An 18,141-nucleotide genomic window follows, 5' to 3' on the forward strand; every position below is an offset into this window, starting at 1 on the left:
GCCTTATGCGTAATGGTCACACCTTATAGCACATGGCAGTGCACAGCCACCAAAATGTCAGCGAGCAGACAGGCCTACAGGGAACACGCTCGGCTCAGAGACCCTGCAGGCTGGACAGTTCCCTCGCTGGCCAATGTCCTTTTTACCCCTTTGGGAGCATACTGGCTGCAGACTGCACAGGAGAGGGGAGATCTCAATAGGATCTCTACTGAGCAGTCAGTACCCCGGGGGGCAAGGGGTCCTGTCCAGGCCTGCCATCGGTCCCTGCAGGTGGACCCTGGGCTCGCCCTGAGCTGCATGACAACCTCTCCAGACAGTGTGGAAAGAAGGAAGAAAGCACTTACGGCATGAGGCAGGCAGGGCTAGAGTCCCCAGGGGGCAGTTAGTAAGACAGTTTGGTTCTGGACAGAACAGACAGACAAAGAAGAGAAAAAGCAAGTAGGTTTGAAAGTAATTTTTAAAAAAGAACAACAGTAAAGGTTTAAAGTCAACAGGCCTGGTGGCAGCCATCTGGAGAAGCGAGGTCCTGCAGAAGCAGGCACAGAGGCCGGCCCCCGCCTGGCCAGAGCAGGAGGGGCCCTCACGACAGAACAGCTACAGACCTCTCCCTTCCGCTGGCTATTCTTCTCTTCTTCCCGAGCTGCCCCTTGACATTTAACATTTCCAGCACCCTATGACTGCTGCTTTTGAAACAGAGCCCATTAAACAGCCAGATTGTTTTAGTCACAATGACCAACTGACTGCAGCTCAGACTAAAACTTTCCCTTCGAATTTTCCCCCGAGACATTTCCAGGTTATCCTCTCTCTCCACACCAGACCTGCTCACAGCTTCTCTCTGCATTGGTGCTATGTCTTCAAGAGAAACAGAGGAATAAGTAGCTCATGGGGTGAGAGTGAGGGGAGAAAGGGAGTTTCCTACTGTGCCCTTTCCTGGCTAGGGATGACTCCGTCATCACCCATGTTTAGATGTCCCATTGAGCACTCCAGGAAAGATTCTCCCACATGGGCTCAGAGGAGGGTGGGAAATCTGAATTCATTCTGATTCTGAAATGAAAAAAACTACAAGTCTAGGGAGGGATGGGAAGGGGTCCTGGGGTCTCCAATGGGCCTCATATAGTAAGTCAGTTCAGGTGAGGAATAAATTCCACTGGAGTCTAGAATAAGCCAAATTCCAACAGTAAAGGAAAAAGAAAGAGCCCATGACATTTAAACACTGCCTGTGAGAGCTCCATACCAGTTCTGAACCCCTGACACCATGCCTGGTCCCCCTTTAAATCAGCCATCACCTCTTTTGGTAGTAAACACACCGAGTGAGAAGAAAATCTAAACACACTTCACAGAGGACCAAAGGGGGGCACAGCTTTCTATGGATAAAGCCATTTTCACGCCTTGGTTTAATGACTCAATCACAGCACTATTTCGTTTCTAGTCTCATAGATTGCCTGCAGCATTCATTTGTGACTCAAAATGTCTCTAATATAAATGGACACCACAGACAAGCTAGTTAATGCTTGGGACAAAGCTCTCATTCCAAGAAGGTGTGGCACTCACCTAGCTAGACCCTCTGCAGCAGCAAACCACTTACCTGAGGGGCCCTGAGGGATGGGGTAACAGAAGCCCACAGAAGACGCCATTTGTTACCTGAGAACACAACCTCCTTCTCAGAGCACACAGCTTTATCACAAAGACCTGTACCTTGGGCAGGCGTAGGCTACAGACTGTCAGTATTATTAGGTTGAACCATATGGTGTTGCCATTTCTGTAGGTCACTGGCAATTTCACATGGTTTAATCTATTTCAGATTTAAACTCTATATTTTGAGTTAAATGCCTCTTGTTGGGTTATACTGGGAAGCTGAGCATTCTTTTTCCCACTGTGGGAGATGTGGGGCAGCAGGTGGATCAGGTGACACAGGAAATATACCTCCTCCTCTCCTCACCTGTGCACCTGGGGCTGCAGAGCCTTGGGAGGGAGCCTGTATGTGTCTTTCTCTAACCTTCGCCATCTGCTGTCTGCCCAGCCTAGAGAATGCCTACCGGTGTCTGGATTCCACTGCTGTGGAGGTTTTGCATCTGGGTTCCTGGTGGGTCAGGCCTCACCCCCAGGTCTACACATGAGGGTGTCTGACCAAGGGCTGGGAAACCTCCTCTGGCACTGCGTGAACGATAAGGCCAACATCACCACCGTTTTCACCCCCGGCATCATCATCGGGCTTTGTTTTATTTCGCTCATCCTTGCCATGGTCCAGTTATATACCACATGTGGGTATGATCAGGGCAGAATTCAAGATCGACTGATTTGCAAATAACCTTAAGGGAGGAGAGGGATACAATAATAATAATCACATAATATGTGACAATATGGATAATAAGTGTGGTCATAGGTAACATAATAATAGGTGATGTTTAAGGGGATAAGGATAATAATCGCGTTGTATGAAGGCAGGATTTTGACCTTATCCATTCGTCTCACCTGGTCTTACTAAGAGAACGCACGCATACAGAGAGGGTAAGGGGATTTGTGAGACGTGAACCCGCTGTCTGCACTGAAGCCAGCGCTGGGATCCAGACACCCTTCCTGTAGGTCCTGTCGAGAGGTCTTCTATGTCCACCCTGTCAAAACCCTCTCTCTTCATCACACACACAGCTGGAGCAGAAAGCCTGATGTTGCCCACACACGCTCCCAGGACACAAACTCATACAGAAGGAGGGGAAATATGAACCCAAATGAAAAGCCCTGATAAACAGACAAGCATGGATCGCTGAGGCCAGAGTGGAGGACCTGAGTCAATCCCTAAGCTACTTAAGAAAACCATCTCATGGTCCGCAGAGGATCACTGACGGCAATAAAACCAAGTTCTCTTTTAAGAAGCAGCTCAGGGGTTGCGTTCCTGCTTGTTCCACCCTCCCCTGAACTCACATAACCTGGTACAGCCCCAGGGTCAGCTGTGCTGACACTGAAAAGGACGAGCCGAAGGGGGAGGAAAGGACGAGCCGAAGGGGGAGGGGGTGGGATACCAGCCTCCTTTACCTCGATGGACCCTGGCTCGGCTCTGACCGTCATTTCTCCCACAGGGCCGTTGCTGCTGAGACTGGGGGTGCCGTGGGCGGCCTGCCTCTGCTCCTCCTTTAAGGCGTGTTCCAACAGCTTCCGGTGGAGGATCCGGGCGACGTTCTCGGTGAGCGTGTAGCCGGGGGGAGCAGATAGGTCCTGCCTCGCAGGCGTGCCCTCTCCCCCTTCCTCCCTGCACGTCTCGGAGCCACCCCCGACCGGGCTGGGCGACCGGCCTCGGGAGCTGGGGCTCGTGTCCTGGCCCGGGCCCAGGTCCGGCGGGGGCTCTGCCGAACGAGACCGACTGGCAGCCCGCACCCCCTTCTGGAAGGGGTCCTGCACCATAGGGCTGTGATCGATGATGCTGAAGAGGCTGGAGAGGCCGTCGTTGATGGCGGTGTGCACGGGGCTCTCCCGAGTGGTGGTAGAACGGGCCCAGGCTGACTCGCCGCAGCCTTTCGGGGCCAGCCCTGGGGAGGTCCTGCTGCTTGGCTGATCGACTCTGGGGAGGGGCTTCCTCTGCAGCTTGGGAGACCCGTACTTGGGGGAGCAGCATGTGCGTTCAAACTTGGCCTGCACCTTCTCGATGGCGGGGGCCACCTGCCTGTTCCTGAGGCCGCGGGAGGGAGAGGACATGGGCGTGGTGCCACCCCCTGCCTTGGGTGTGAGACACTTGTGGGGGCTGCTGGTGACGGCACTGCCCCGCAGGGCTTCGGTCTGCAGGCCGATGCTGATGGTCTGGATGGTCTGCGTCCCTGTTGTCCGGGACCCATTGGTCTGGCAGGCCGTATCCTTGACCAGAGGCTCCCCGGGGCTGGAGCAGACGGCGCTGACGGAGAAGGCCACCTCCTTCATGTCATCACTCAGGTTCTTGGACATCTCCAGGCTGTGCAGCGGGGAGGAGAAACCGAGGGTGCTGTCGAGGGGCCAGAGCCCACCGTCCGGGTAGTCTCGCGGGTGCTTGGAGGGGGCACAGGGCCACCTAAGAATGTGTTCAGAACCGCCCCCCTTGGTGTCCCCCGGGCCCCCTCGGGCCCTGCCCTCACCGCCTGCCACCACGGTGCCATCCAGCCTCCGCACGGCGGGCGGGCTGTGCAGCATCCTCACCCCGGCCTGCTCGGCGCAGACAAGGCTCCGCGGGAACTGCTTCTGGCAGTGCTCCGGGCTGGTCACGGTGTCCGTGGTCAGGGTGATGCTCGTGGTGAGGTACCAGGAGGAGTCGGAGAAAGGGTCGGTGCTGGCCTCGGGCCTTGCCCGACCCGCCTCGGTCCTGTCCGCCCAGGGGTCTGGGGGCCTATCGTCCCAGCTCTTGCTGTTGAACTCCTCGATGTACTTGAGGTCATCTGGGGAGAGGGGTGGGGTGACGTCCTCCTTCCTGCTGGTAGCGGGCAGGCCCTTCTCTGGCAGGAAGGGAGAGCCATCCATCAGGCGCTGGAACTCTGACATGGATGAGACGGACACGGCCCTGGGGAAGGGGAGAGGAGAGGTGTCAGCTGCCACCGGCTAGGGAGCCACGGCCCTGGAACCCCTTACCCAGCACAGCCTGTGTCCTGCCCGCATGCACAGTGCCTGTGTCTCCACCTGAAGGATCAGGACACGTTCCAGCTGCCTGATGTTTTCCACTCTTGGGCTGACCCTCTGGTATCCAACAGGCTTTTATGGCTCTGGAATTGCTGCAGGAGCCTTGTATGGGTCAGAATTTACTACAGCCGACCCTCAAAACCGTGGGAGAGGTGGGGCCCCAGGGCAGTCAGAGCTAAGCTCTAACCCTGCTCTGCAATATTCTAGTTCAGTGCATGGATGCTCCACAGGAAGAAGGGGAGCCTGGCTGTGGCCTGGCCTCTCCACGTACTTGATGGGCACCTTCAGTGTCGAAGCTGCGGGAGCTTCAATGTCGAAGCTGCGGGAGCTTCCCGAGTTCCCGGCATTAGAGCAGGCGCGCATCCCACAGACGTGCACACACCACAGTCCCAATCCAAACGGGAAACTGGAGCGGCAGGGAGGGAGAGATGCCACCACAAAGCAACTGTGACCTGAAGTCTTCTCCGCCCACGGGCCTCATCCGCTATTGGCTTGAAGCACTAACAGTCTCCCAAGGCCAACAGAAGATGTGGAGGAGGGGAGGGCAGTGGAAGGTGTGATCAGGCTGGCGAATGATTTCAACACCATTTCAAACAGAAATCCCCTCTGGCCCTGCCCAGACCCACCCACAGGCTCAGTCCTCCCCTTCCCTCTCTATACTCAAACAAATCTGCTTATACGTGCCTTTTCAGACATGTCCCGCCATACATCTATGGGTTACTAGAATCAGACTTTAAATTAGAAGGGTTTCCATGGACTTTTCAAAAACCATTTAACACAATCATCTCCTTAATATACACAACTCTAATCACACAGCTCTTACTGTGACACTAACACACACATGAACGCAGCATAGCACTGGCCTTTTTGTTGCTAATAATTTAAAATACTGTATTTATGAAATTAATAATAAAGCAACTACTTATCCAGAAGTTTTACTCTGGGTCATTTTTGAAGAGTGTCACAGTACACTGCAGTGACAAGATAGAATTTTAAGACCAGGAGGTTTTGGAAAATTTTTCGTTGCATTGGGTCTTTGTTGCTGCGTGCGGGCTTTCTCTAGTTGCAGCGAGCAGGGGCTTCTCATTGCAGTGGCTTGGCTTGTTGCAGAGCACGGCCTTTAGTTGTGGCTCGAGGGCTCTAGAGCACAGGCTCAGTAGTTGTGGCGCACAGGCTTAGTTGCTCCACGGCATGTGGGATCTTCCCGGACCAGGGCTCAAACCCGTGTCCCCTGCGTTGGCAGGCGGATTCCTAACCACTGTGCCACCAGGGAAGCCCAAGACCGGGAGGTTTTTTACTGCAGTAGTCTACTATCATATCAATCTTACTTACCTTTGAAGATTTCCCTTCTGATTTTCTTCTTCCTGTAAAGAAGAAGTAAGTTTATCTGAATTGGTTAACATTGGCTGCCTGGGGGCCTTCAGGGTGCTAAGTGATTTGTTTTTCTCTTAGGACAATACCATTTAAAATGTACATGGGAGCCAAGTTTGGGCCAAGAGTGCCTCTGCCTCTCAGCCCTTTGAAGTACGATAATGACACCAGAATCCAGGGGTGATGACAGGTTAGAGCCTCTGAGTCCAGGGAGGGCCCACGTGAATGAGAAAAGTGAATGAGAAAAATTGTCTATAAACATTGTCACAAAGTGGCTCTCCTGTGCTCCTCAGAGGGCATCACTAAGCACGTGAGCTTCAAAGCTGCCTCGTTAATGACTGAATGTGTGTGTGTGTGTGTGCGTGAGAGAGAGGGAGGGAGGGAGGGAGGGAGAGCGCGCACAAACGCCTGCAAGAGAGGAGGGGGAGAATGGGGAGAAGGAGATGGGGGAGGAGGAGGAAGGGAAGACAGGGGTGAGAGCAAGTTAGGGGAGAGACGTCTCTTGGCCTCAGCCTGTCTATAGAAGTCGGTGGGAGAGGTATAGACTACTACATATAAAATAAATAAAACTACAAGGATGTATTGTACAGCACAGGGGACACTGCCAATATTTTATAATAACTAAAGGGAGCATAACCTTTAAAAATTGTGAATCACTGTTGTACACCTGCAACTTACATTGCACACCAAGTGTACTGCAGTAAAAAATGCAAAAAAGAAGTCGGTGTGACATCCTTAGAGGGCTCTTTGTTTTAAATATCGCCCTTGGGAATCAGGGAAGGTACAGTGACCTCTACTAAAGAAGAGAACATGCACACACGGTCCTCCTGAGGACACCCCCGTGCGGACCAGTCCTGAGGGAGCGAGGCCCAGTGAGCCTTGGAGGTATTGCGACTGAGTCCTGGCACAGCAAACCACCTGAGCATCCCCCAGGGAGCCCTCCCATGGGATCTGGCCACTGCTTTGAAGATGGCATAGGAGACGATGCCACTAGATCCCCGGGGTGGCATGCTGGCGCTGTCACCTCTGCTGGGTACAGGTGCTGAGGAGAAGGCACTTGACCTCGCTGACCTGTGACTGAGGGTGATCCCCCACTTCAACATCCCTGCCTGACGGGCACCCCATCTGCTGAGCGTGTCAAATGACAGGTGCAACCACTGAGATCGGCTCACAGGTACGATTCCTAAAGTCAATCTTTAAAACCCAGTTTTTAGAAAGTCATAACCAAAAAAACCCAATGCTGTGCCGTGGAGATTTCTGCACAGAGCTAAGCTCTTCTATTTGCTGATCTAAGTTACACAGGTTTCTAGTGTTGGATTTTTTTCCCTTTGCACAGATAAGGTATTTATTGTATGTCATTGGTTAGTGACATTTGTTACTTTCTTTAAAGCAAATTTTTTTTCTGTTATTAATGTTTTCTGGAATCAGAAGGCCGTACTATGATTTTAAGAAAACTTGCATCTCTACACTTCCCAGGATGATCTATTGGGTTTGCCAGAAAGTTTGTTTGGTTAATGAATACGTCGTTAAATAAAGTTCTTGCTGAAAATGAAAAATGTCTTTTATTTTTACTTAAAACTGATCGAACTTTTTGGTCAACCCCATATTTCCTCTTGTGTTCACTGGACACTCCCGTTCCTGAGACTCCCGTCCACACAGGACCCAAGCCCTGAATTTCTGAACCTGAGACAAGCAGCTAAGTGAAGCAGGGAGCCTGGGGTCAGGACCACCAAGCAAAGCTCCTGCATCACGAAGGGTTCGTTTTTACTGACCCCAGAGGCCGTGATATGCAAAACCAGGGGCCTGCCAGCCACTCGGCCGGCTTCCCAAGCCCCTGCCCTCGGTCCTGCCGCAGGTAACCAGACCCCAAACCCAGGCTGACCTCGGGGAAGCAGTTCCTGAACTCCCTCCTCTCGGGCTTGCGGTCTGGAGGCTCCTCTGGCTCGTCGTCCAAGGACAGGGCATCCAGGTAGAGGTTCTCCCGGGCCGAGCACCTGTCCGATTCCTTCAGCTTGGACAGCGGCTGGTCCTCAAACGTGCTGGAGTCAGTGTCTATGCAGGGCCACGTCCCCGTGGGGTGGGGTGCCCAGGGGCTCCCCGTGTGGGCACAGGGGCGGACATCGCCTTCCTTTTGATCACAGAGGAAACTGCCACCTCTCCGGGGACTGTTTACTTTCTGCAACTTGAGGGTTTTAAAAATGAAAACAATCAGCCTCATTTTTCTGTCTGTTGCTCCTTAAGGTCATGGTTTCTCCACAATTTGGAATTAACATATGGTCTATCTGAAAGACGGTGAGAAGTCTACATTCTTAAAGTTCTGACCTTAATTTCAAAAATAACACATCATAAATGCTTTTGGAAGAGAAAAATCACAATTTTATATGGACTAGAAAAATATGCATTAGCCACACGCACAAGCCAGCTCCTTCTGATGAGAATATGTTATTGTATATAACGTTGAGTACTGTGCTCACAGGAAATTATACATGTAGTTTTTTAATCTAACATTACCAAACAACACATTTAGAACTCGCTTTTGGTAATTACCTTCAGAACGTAAGGCACACTCGGTGGAAAGCCATCAGTGATAGCAAACTTCTGAGGGTGAATTTGATTTTCCTAACTGGCAGTGTTTCTAAATAACAACAGAGCATGGTCTTCAAATTATTTGAAATGGGTCCTACATAAATCCCGAGTGATCACCTGGGTTATAACCACTGGGTGTCAAAAACATCTTACACTTTGCTTGAGAGGATTAACATTTAGCTACAGAGGTAATTAAAGATCTGGTATGACTAGAAAAAGAAACAAAAACATGAGCCACATGGTTTGGAGCCATACTTTTCTCTGACTGGGTAAATGCAAGCAGCAGCAGTTGGGAAACCTCAGGAGACCTGAAACCCGTGTGTGTGGCTGGTCGTCTCAGCTCAGTGTCCCCACCTGTAAGAGGGGTGCCCCTCTCTCTGGGGCTGTGGGAGGGCTGCAGGCCAGGCCCAGCGTAAAGCTCGCTGTTCGTCAGCGGGACCACCACCGAGATCCCCTTTGAGGCCTGCGTGATTCGTTGGGCCTGGGTGCACTGATAAACGAACGCCTCATGTCCTCACAGCATGGGGGCCCTTCAGGAGGAGCCGCGTAGAACCACAGGGACAGGCAGGGACACGCGTGCCTGCAGTGCTCTCTCCTTGGAGGAGCCCTGAGGGGCTGCCCTGGACCCTGCCGAGCTCCCCTCCAAAACAGGCAGAAAGCACCTTTGACAGGTCGGCTCACACACTCCACCGCCCTGGCTGCTCTTTGGACTTGAACTCAAGGGCGGGGGCAGCAGAAGTGGTGCTGAGACGGTGCCCGGAGGCTTTGACCCTCCCTTGGAAGCACATTTATTTACCCTTTAACAAGGCATCTTTCACAAACTACACCTCCTGTCCTAACTCAAGCCTTCATCAGCAAGCTGGATAAGTGTGGCCTGTGTGTCATAGGGAACAAAGCCATGAGGAGTCATGGGGACTTTTACTCATTTCTAGTAATTTCAGAGGTGGTGGAACCAGTCTCAGAGTATTATCTTCATTTTAGGAGAAAGATGGAGATTCAAGCAGCTGGAGCGTAAATGTTAGAGTTTGAGGCAGAATCCCAGTTGAATTAGGGGGGTTTCAGCTCAGCCCCCTATGCTCTCTACCCCCTCCCCAGTGACATAGCTCTCAAAGATGCTAAATGCTTTCTTTTTTAAAAAAATGAAAAGTTTTTTATTATGTTCATCTAATGCATGTCAGTGTAATTTAGTTTCAACATATGATCATCTCCAAGCTATTTCGGGCACAGAATTAAAATGCAAGAATCACATTTGAAGCTGTAAATGTGCACGGAGGGTGTGTGTGAAGAGGGGGGAGAATGACTGCAGGAGAGAGCTATGATCCAGCACATTCTCACTCAGCAAAGTGGGGTTTCAAATATAAACCTGAGCAGCCAGGAGCAATGTGCACTAAAGCTGTAAGTGTTAGTTAGGTTCCCTAAAAATGAGCTGGAGTGGTTTCAGCTGGACGTTTCTGCTGCCAAGATGCCTCTGCAGTGCTGTCATAGAATAAATGGTCCCTAAAAGGATAGGGTTTCCTAGGAGAGTCATTTCAAACCAGGCATCAGCACCTACTGTACTTAGAGTCCTACAGTAGAAGAACTTATAAAGCAAACACCAAATTTACAAGATTTGCAGGCAACAGTAAACCCTTGAGAATGTCACTTTACCTGAATTGGTCACAAGAAAAAAGGTTACTTTGTACACAGGTTTTAAAAGAACAGCCTTTCATGCTGCAGAGGTAACTGATTTAAGGAAGTCACTGGAAGAAGAATGACATGTGAGCTTTCATTTAGTTCTTTACCACAGCCAACTCCTAAGGCCTCTGCAGGCTAACAGACTGAACAATTCGGAGGAGAAAGTAGTGTAACTCCAGGAAAGTTAACTCTCACCCATCAGATCTGAGTTGAGACAGATGCTGATAAGATAGATGGTGTGTGTTACAGGACCTTAACCACATTCCCACAGTCATTCGTCATATCACATGCCTCACATGGCACAGAAATTATGTAGGAATTCAACACCACCGGGCAAGTACGAAGCATGTGTTCTCAAAGTGGAAAATGGATTTAGTGTTACTTCTTTCACCATCTGTATTAGGTCATCACAGACAAGGTTACACGGCCCACCACATAGATATCGAGGGGCATACGTTATGAAGAATGTTTGTCTACGTGTCTTGTTATAGATGTAGGTATGTGCACACCTATGGAATGTGCAGCTACAAGTTAAATGAATGAACAACTCAATAACTGATTTAAAAAAAATCTACACACGCTACACTTTAGCCAATTTCCTCTTTTACAGAGAATACCTATAACTGCTTTTCCTCATTTTCAGGATTGGGTACTGTGATTTTTTAAATGTCAAATATTTATTTATTTGGATTTATTTTTGATAAGCCACAATTGCATATCTGAAGCATCAACAAACCCTCTTCTAAAAACAGCAGTGAAATCATTGTACAAAGCCTGCGGGATCCACCACACAGATTTCAGGAACAGATGAATGAACGCCCCAGAACCCACGTGTCTTGAGTCCATTTTGCTCAAAGATGTTAACCTTGATGACTGAGGTTCTGAGGCTGTCATCGTGGTAGGGCCATGGCAGTAGTGACGGTCTGGAAATGGAGTTCAGCCCCTGCCCACTTATCTTTCCAAAGATAGTCTTAAAATGGGGTGGCTGTTCATCCCTAGGGCATTAACTCTTCGAACATTGAATGTCACTGGATGTCTTACTAATTTTTCCTTTACTAGAAATTCCTCATTACCCAAAGTAAAATGAAGCCCTTAAAGACTTGCTTAACTTACATCCAAGGTGTGACTTCCAAAATGAAGCCATGATGAGACCAACAAGCCTACAGCTCACGGGCAAAGGGGTGATGACGATGGCCTTGCTGGGGTGCGGGAGGGACAGTGTGTGCGGTCCTGGAGGGATGGCCAGGAGGGGACCCTCCCTGATAACGAGGTACCTGGAGGAGCCAGGATACTGGTTAACGAACACTGGATGAATCCGTGACCACTTTGTAAGAGTATGTGCTGCATCTGCCCCTAAGATTCCCACCCGACAGCTGATCCTCTGCATAGAGCACAGGCACACAGGGGATTTAAGACAGAAGATTCTTCTCAGGTGCCACATTTCTAGGCCAAACAGGAAGTGGCCAACTTTCCTTCGATAGAATTTGGGGAATTTTGAAATGAGCCAGATCATCTACCAGTCTGGTGACTCAGCTGTGTGAGTAACCAAACCCAGGAAGGATGTCGGGCCTCTTTATCTGCAGTGCACTTCTGCTCAGAGGTTTCAGAGCCAAAGATTCCTGGTCCTTTTCAGTTCTCTCTCCCTCGCCCCCTCCCATCTCAGCAGTGAGCAGAAATGGACCTTTGCCACTGCACCTGCAGAACACAGGTTCCATGTCTAGGGATAATACAGCACATTTTCCAAAAGGCAGCATGGATATTTATAATAGAATAATGAAGTTATTTTTCCTGCATTCAGTTTATTAATACATTTCCTTGAGGCCTCCTGAATTTATAACTGTGACAGGCTGAACTACAGTGCATGCTATGTAAAAATCCAGCCAGGGTAGAATCCCAGTAGTTCATCAGTTTCATGTGAAAATTTAATTTGTGCACTACTCAGGCAGGACTGTAGCTACAAAAACTGTCCTAAGGCTGACGCAAGGCAGGGAGTGATTATCTCTAGAACAACAACTCCCCCTTTCCCACAGAACTCATCTACATTTTTCAATGTTTGTTTAGCTGAAGATGATGAACGATCAGTCACTTCCCCTGTGTCCTGTCTAATCACAGCTCCACAAGATCCACAGCAGGTGCAAACAGCCTGACTTCCTACTGACTTCAGCAATTTCTTTACTAATGGACAACAATTCCATTCAAGCTGGAGCAGTCACCATGACCACATCTTTAGTGGCAGACTTAAAAGCTAGTTTGCTTTTTGGTAGAAATCACTTCCTAAGGCCTGAAATAATCTCATCCTTCAAGTTTAGTCTTTAAACACCTTTAAAAAGTTACCCCCCAGCCGTACACACACAGGGAAGTTACCCACAGACTTTGTGATGAAAAGGTCTGTGTCATGGGAGGGCTGAGCCTAGGTCTCCAACACCAGAACTCCTAGGATTTCTTCCTCTGGAAGCCCCTACATCAGCCTGATGCAGCAGAGACCTCCGAGCTGTCTGATTTTCCCCTTCTGAGTGCTCTGATTTCCAGGTCAGGCGTCTCCGCCTCCTCCCCTGGGGCAGCCTCACCTGTTCGATTCTCCACAGGAGCTCCTTCTCCTGCCGCCCCCACTCCTGCCGCTCCCGGTCCAGGCGGTCGAGAAGCTCTGCCTTCTCTCGGTTCCAGTTCTTCTCGCTGTGGTGGATCTGCCATCGCAGGTCCATGACCAGCCCATGACTGTCGGCCAGGAGCTTCTGCTGTGCCTCCCTCTCCTTCCTGAACACCCCTTTGCTGTCAGCAGAGGAGCCCGGGTCTCCCAAGCTTTTCTCAGTCTTCGCTTCCAGCTGTCAAGGAGAACAGACTTAGGAACTTAGTCCCTGACAGTCTCGCGTTAGTAGGTGAAGAAAATCTCAGCACGTTCATGTATTATCCCTGGAAACATGTTTAAACCAAGATCTGACCAATCTTATGGAGGAAGCACTTTTCATCTTTAAGTCATAATTAAAAACATCTGACATGGGAGAAAATGTGTAAACAGAGCAACTGACAAAGGATTAATCTCCAAAATATATAAGCAGCTAATGCAGCTCAATATCAAAAAAACAAACAACCCAGTCCAGAAATGGGCAGAAGACCTAAATAGACATTTCTCCAAAGATGATATACAGATTGCCAACAAACACGTGAAAGGATGCTCAACATCACTAATCATTAGAGAAATGCAAACCAAAACTACAATGAGGTATCACCTCACACTGGTCAGAATGGCCATCATCAAAAAAAAACTACAGGGGCTTCCCTGGTGGCGCAGTGGTTGAGAGTCCGCCTGCCGATGCAGGGGACACGGGTTCATGCCCCGGTCCGGGAAGATCCCACATGCCGTGGAGCAGCTGGGCCCGTGAGCCATGGCCGCTGAGCCTGCACGTCCGGAGCCTGTGCTCCGCAACCAGAGAGGCCACAACAGTGAGAGGCCCGCGTACCACACACACAAAAAAAACTACAAACAGTAAATGCTGGAATGGGTGTGGAGAAAAGAGAACCCTCTTGTACTGTTGCTGGGAATGTAAATTGATACAGCCACTATGGAGAACAGTATGGAGGTTCCTTAAAAAACTAAAATTAGAACTAATGTATGACCCAGCAATCCCACTACTGGGCATATACCCTGAGAAAACCATAATTCAAAAAGAGGCGTGGGGGCTTCCCTGGTGGTGCAGTGGTTGAGAGTCCGCCTGCTGATGCAAGGGACATGGGTTCGTGCCCCGGTCCGGGAGGATCCCACGTGCCGCAGAGCGGCTGGGCTCATCAGCCATGGCCACTGAGCCTGCACGTCTGGAGCCTGTGCTCCGCAATGGGAGAGGCCACACAGTGAGAGGCCCGTGTACCGCCAAAAAAAAAAGCGTGTACCACAATGTTCATTGCAGCACTATTTACAATAGCCAGGACATGGAAGCAACCTAAGTGTCCATCCACAGATGAATGAATGGATAAAGAAGATGTGGCACGTATATACAATGGAATATTACTCAGCCATAAAAAGAAACGAAATTGAACTATTTGTAGTGAGGTGGATGGACCCAGAGTCTGTCATATATACAGAGTGAAGTAAGTCAGAAAGAGAAAAACAAATACCGTATGCTAACACATATATATGGAATCTTAAAAAAAAAAAAAAAAAAAAAAAGTGGTTCTGATGAACCTAGAGGCAGGACAGGAATAAAGATGCAGACGTGGAGAATGGACTTGAGGACACAGGGAGGGGGAAGGGTAAGCTGGGATGAAGTGAGAAAGTAGCACTGACATATACACTACCAAACGTAAAACAGCTAGCTAGTGGGAAGCAGCTGCATAGCACAGGGAGATCAGCTCAGTACTTTCTGACCATCTAGAGGAGTGGGAGGGGATGTGGGGATATACGTATACATATAGCTGATTCACTTTGTTGTACAGCAGAAACAAACAACATTGTAAAGCAATTATACTCCAATAAAAACGTTTTAAAAAAAAATCTGACAGAGTCACACAGAAGGTGAAGCAGTGAATCCACCCAGCTTCCCAGAGTCTGCTTGTTACTCTCCCTTCCCAACTGTGAGTCACCACATCTCTTGCCTGTCCTGCTGTACAGCTCCTTGCAGGCAGGCACGTGTCTGTCCCTACATCCTTAGCCCCGATGTGGAACCTGGTGATGGGAGAGTGATGTAACCTGGCAGTCTGTAATAACATCCAGGAGATTAAAGACCAAAAACTAACAAGCAAGCAAAAGAACTCCCATCTAGACATCACATGCAAACTGCTGAAAACCAAAGAGGAAACCTTGGAGGCAGAGAAAAAAAATAAACCACAAATGGAGGCGCACAGATGAGAATGACAGCAGACCTGTCCTCGGAAAGTATGTAAGTCAGGGGAAAATGGAGTGACATCTTGAAAGGGCTGGAGGGGGAAAATGTCGACCTCAACAGAATTCTATACTCAGCAACAGCATCTTTCAAAAATAACGGAAGAATAATGCTTTTTCAACAAATGAAAACTTGAAAGCAGGCTTACATTTCAAGAAATGATAGAGGAAATTTTCAGGCACAAGGAATATGATATCAACAAACACTTGGATCTGCACAAAAAATGAACACTGGAAATGACCTAAATAAATGCAAATATAACTCATTTTCTCCTGTTTTTAACTGCTTTAGAATACTACTGAGTGTCTGAAGTAAAAACAGTTGCATTGTATTTTGTCTTTTACAGAATGTGTAGAAGTAAACTGACAACAGCACGGAGGACAGGAGGAGGGAATTGGGGGTGTACTGTTGTTGGTGAATGTGATAAATTTTAGTGAAAGATTCATGAACATAAAGATGTATCCTTTTGCCTATTCTAGTTCAGCAGATCCCCAAAGTCTACCCATGGACCCATGTTAATCCATTCAATTCTAATGGTTTCTAATCCATTCTCTACCTCGATACCAGAATAACTTCTTAAAAACGCAAGTCAAAATGCTTTACTCCCATGATAAAATCAGGATTAATGTTTCAGTTCTTTGGCTATTCTGCTTTCCACTCGTATGTGACAAGGTGCAGCTCCTCCGGTGTGCCATGCTCCTTTCTTCATGATGTCCCTTTTTTGTCCAAAAGACTGTTTCTCTCCTTTTCCATGTGCCCACTCCTGTTCATCCTCCGAGATTCATTCTAAGCAGGGCTTTCACAAACAACCCTTCCCTGAACCCTCAAGCTGAGGTGTGTGCCCTGCATGCCCCTCCATCCCTGAGAGCCTGTGTACAGGCCTGGCGGGGCACTTGCCACACTAGTACTAACTGTGGCCCTTGTCTGGTCTCCCACTGCACTGAGAACCCTTTCAATATCTGTCTTATTTGTTGGGGGATTCCTGGCAGTTAGAGCAAGATCTGACCTAGGAGTCAATTGAAGGAAGCACAGATTTGGGAACTGACACAAGATGGCTTCCACTGAGAGAAAATACTTACTTTTGGTAGAATTCAACTGTTTTGCATTTAAGTAGAAAAGGATAAAGATGAGTGAACTAGCATCAGCCCACATCCATCATTCCCCGGGCTCCAAATGTCTGAGAAACTGGCTCACATCAAAGATAATGCCTCCTCTTTTTAGCTACGCTTACATCTCTGAAAATCTTTAGGTTTTTCCACTATAAACATAGTTTTAAGTTTAAAGGCAGCTCATCAGAACGTCCTTACTCATTTCTTCTCCACTGCCAGCTCTTCAGGCTGTGAACTAAGATAAACAGAAAATCTAGTAAGAACCTCCTACCCAGCAGTAGGCAGGATTCATAACTGGGTTAGCAGCTGCATCCCTTGCCCAGCCTGGCCCGGTGCTTTGGTCCAGCTATGCTCTGCTGCTTCGCCTGCAGAGGAGGCTATGCCTGTGCTCCACCCAGGGATGTGAGCCGGACACTTCTGCTCCCTTGGACCAGGCAGCAGTGCCCGTGAACTTGTCGGTACCACGGGAGCTGTCTTCTTTTGACAGGACAGGCCCTTTAATCTTTCATCAAGGCCATTTGGAAGATGTCTTCTTTCCAGGCAAGTTTTTTCTTTCATGACTGAGCCAATTCATATAAAGTTTTGATTACTTTATGGTTTGCCTCAAAACAGGGCCTAGAAACTAGAGTATCAAAGACGTGCAGACCTTTCCTCCCTTATCATGATCAAGGGGCTGGAAGAAACCTGGAGAAGCAATCTGAGCGAGCAGACCCTACATGGGAAGTGACACCGCTTTCAAAGACTTCCAGGGAGAAAGCACTTAGAAAACAGCGTTCCTGGCTCAGCCCGATCTTAACGACCAGGGCTGGGGTCTCAAATCTCCGAGAGGCGCTGCTCTCTTGTGGGCAGTGGAGGCAGTAACCTGCTCTCAGCTCCAGTTGCACTAAAGGCTCTGTGATCTGAGACGACACGCTTCCTCTGGGCCTCGGGCTCCTTCCATGTAAATAAGGACACCGAAATTGATCAGACTTCTAGGGCTGTAGTGGGAGGTCTACAAGCTCTTTCTGGTATTGGGAGAAATCTAATGGAAAGCATTTATTTCCTTTTTTCAGAGGTAACTAAACCACAATCTGCTTTTTCTTTGCCCCTGCCTGAATTCTGTCAGTGCACTCTGGTCACGTTTTTCACCCTGGCCGTGCTTCAGCGGCACTAAAGACAGCCTTGCTCCCTTCTCCCCACCTCTTCACCAACACTTGATATTTCTAGTTTTCCTGATAAGAACCATTCCAGCAGGTGTGAGGTGACAGCTCATTGTGGTTTTGCTTTGCATTTCCCTGACGATTAATAACGTAGAACATCTTTTCATGTATCTTGTTATCTGAAGAAAACGAAAACACTAATGCAAAGAGATATCCCCCATGTTCATAGCAGCACTATTTACAATAGCCGAGAAATAACGCATAACCTAAGTGTTCATCAACAGATGAATAAAGAAAATGTGGTATATCTGTATAATGGAATACTTACTCAACCATGAAAAAGAATGAAATAATGCCATTTGCAGCAACATGGATGGACCCCCAAAGGCATTATGCTAAGTGAAATAAGTCAGGCAGAGAAAGATAAATACTGTATGATTTCTGGTATATGTGGACTCTATAAATATTATAAATGAAGCCAAGCTCAGAGATGCATGGAACAGATTGGGGGTTGCCGGGGGAAGAGGGCAGGGAATGGGCGAGCGCTTTTTGCTTTTAAATAAATCGAATAATAATAAAAAGAGACAACCTTGTTCTACACAGAATGGGAAGATAAACGCTACTTCTGAAATGCTGCTGGGTTGGGGCAGTGTTCTAGATCTGGGAGAGGTAAGTAGGGAAAAGACAGCACTGTGGGAAGGCGGGGACTTTCTGGGGTGGCAGAGGCAGCTGCTCCTGGCTTTCTCCTCGCGCCCT

The 18,141-nt window shown here is 48.8% G+C and overlaps 1 protein-coding gene across 1 annotated transcript in view; it reads right to left on the reverse strand.

Annotated features, from left to right (window-relative positions):
* Nucleotides 1-362: 362 nt before the first annotated feature.
* LOC103078851 (protein SOGA2) overlaps nucleotides 363-18,141 on the reverse strand; it is a 111,367-nt gene continuing 93,588 nt past the window's right edge. Inside the window, 5 exon segments of the mRNA XM_082931121.1 lie at nucleotides 363-401; nucleotides 3,031-4,516; nucleotides 5,965-5,996; nucleotides 7,886-8,185; nucleotides 12,831-13,085. Coding sequence (XP_082787247.1) covers nucleotides 363-401; nucleotides 3,031-4,516; nucleotides 5,965-5,996; nucleotides 7,886-8,185; nucleotides 12,831-13,085 — 2,112 coding nt within the window.

This window comes from Lipotes vexillifer, unplaced genomic scaffold (assembly GCF_000442215.2).
Source record: "Lipotes vexillifer unplaced genomic scaffold, Lipotes_vexillifer_v1.1 scaffold447, whole genome shotgun sequence".
Classification (NCBI taxonomy): Eukaryota; Metazoa; Chordata; class Mammalia; order Artiodactyla; family Lipotidae; genus Lipotes; species Lipotes vexillifer.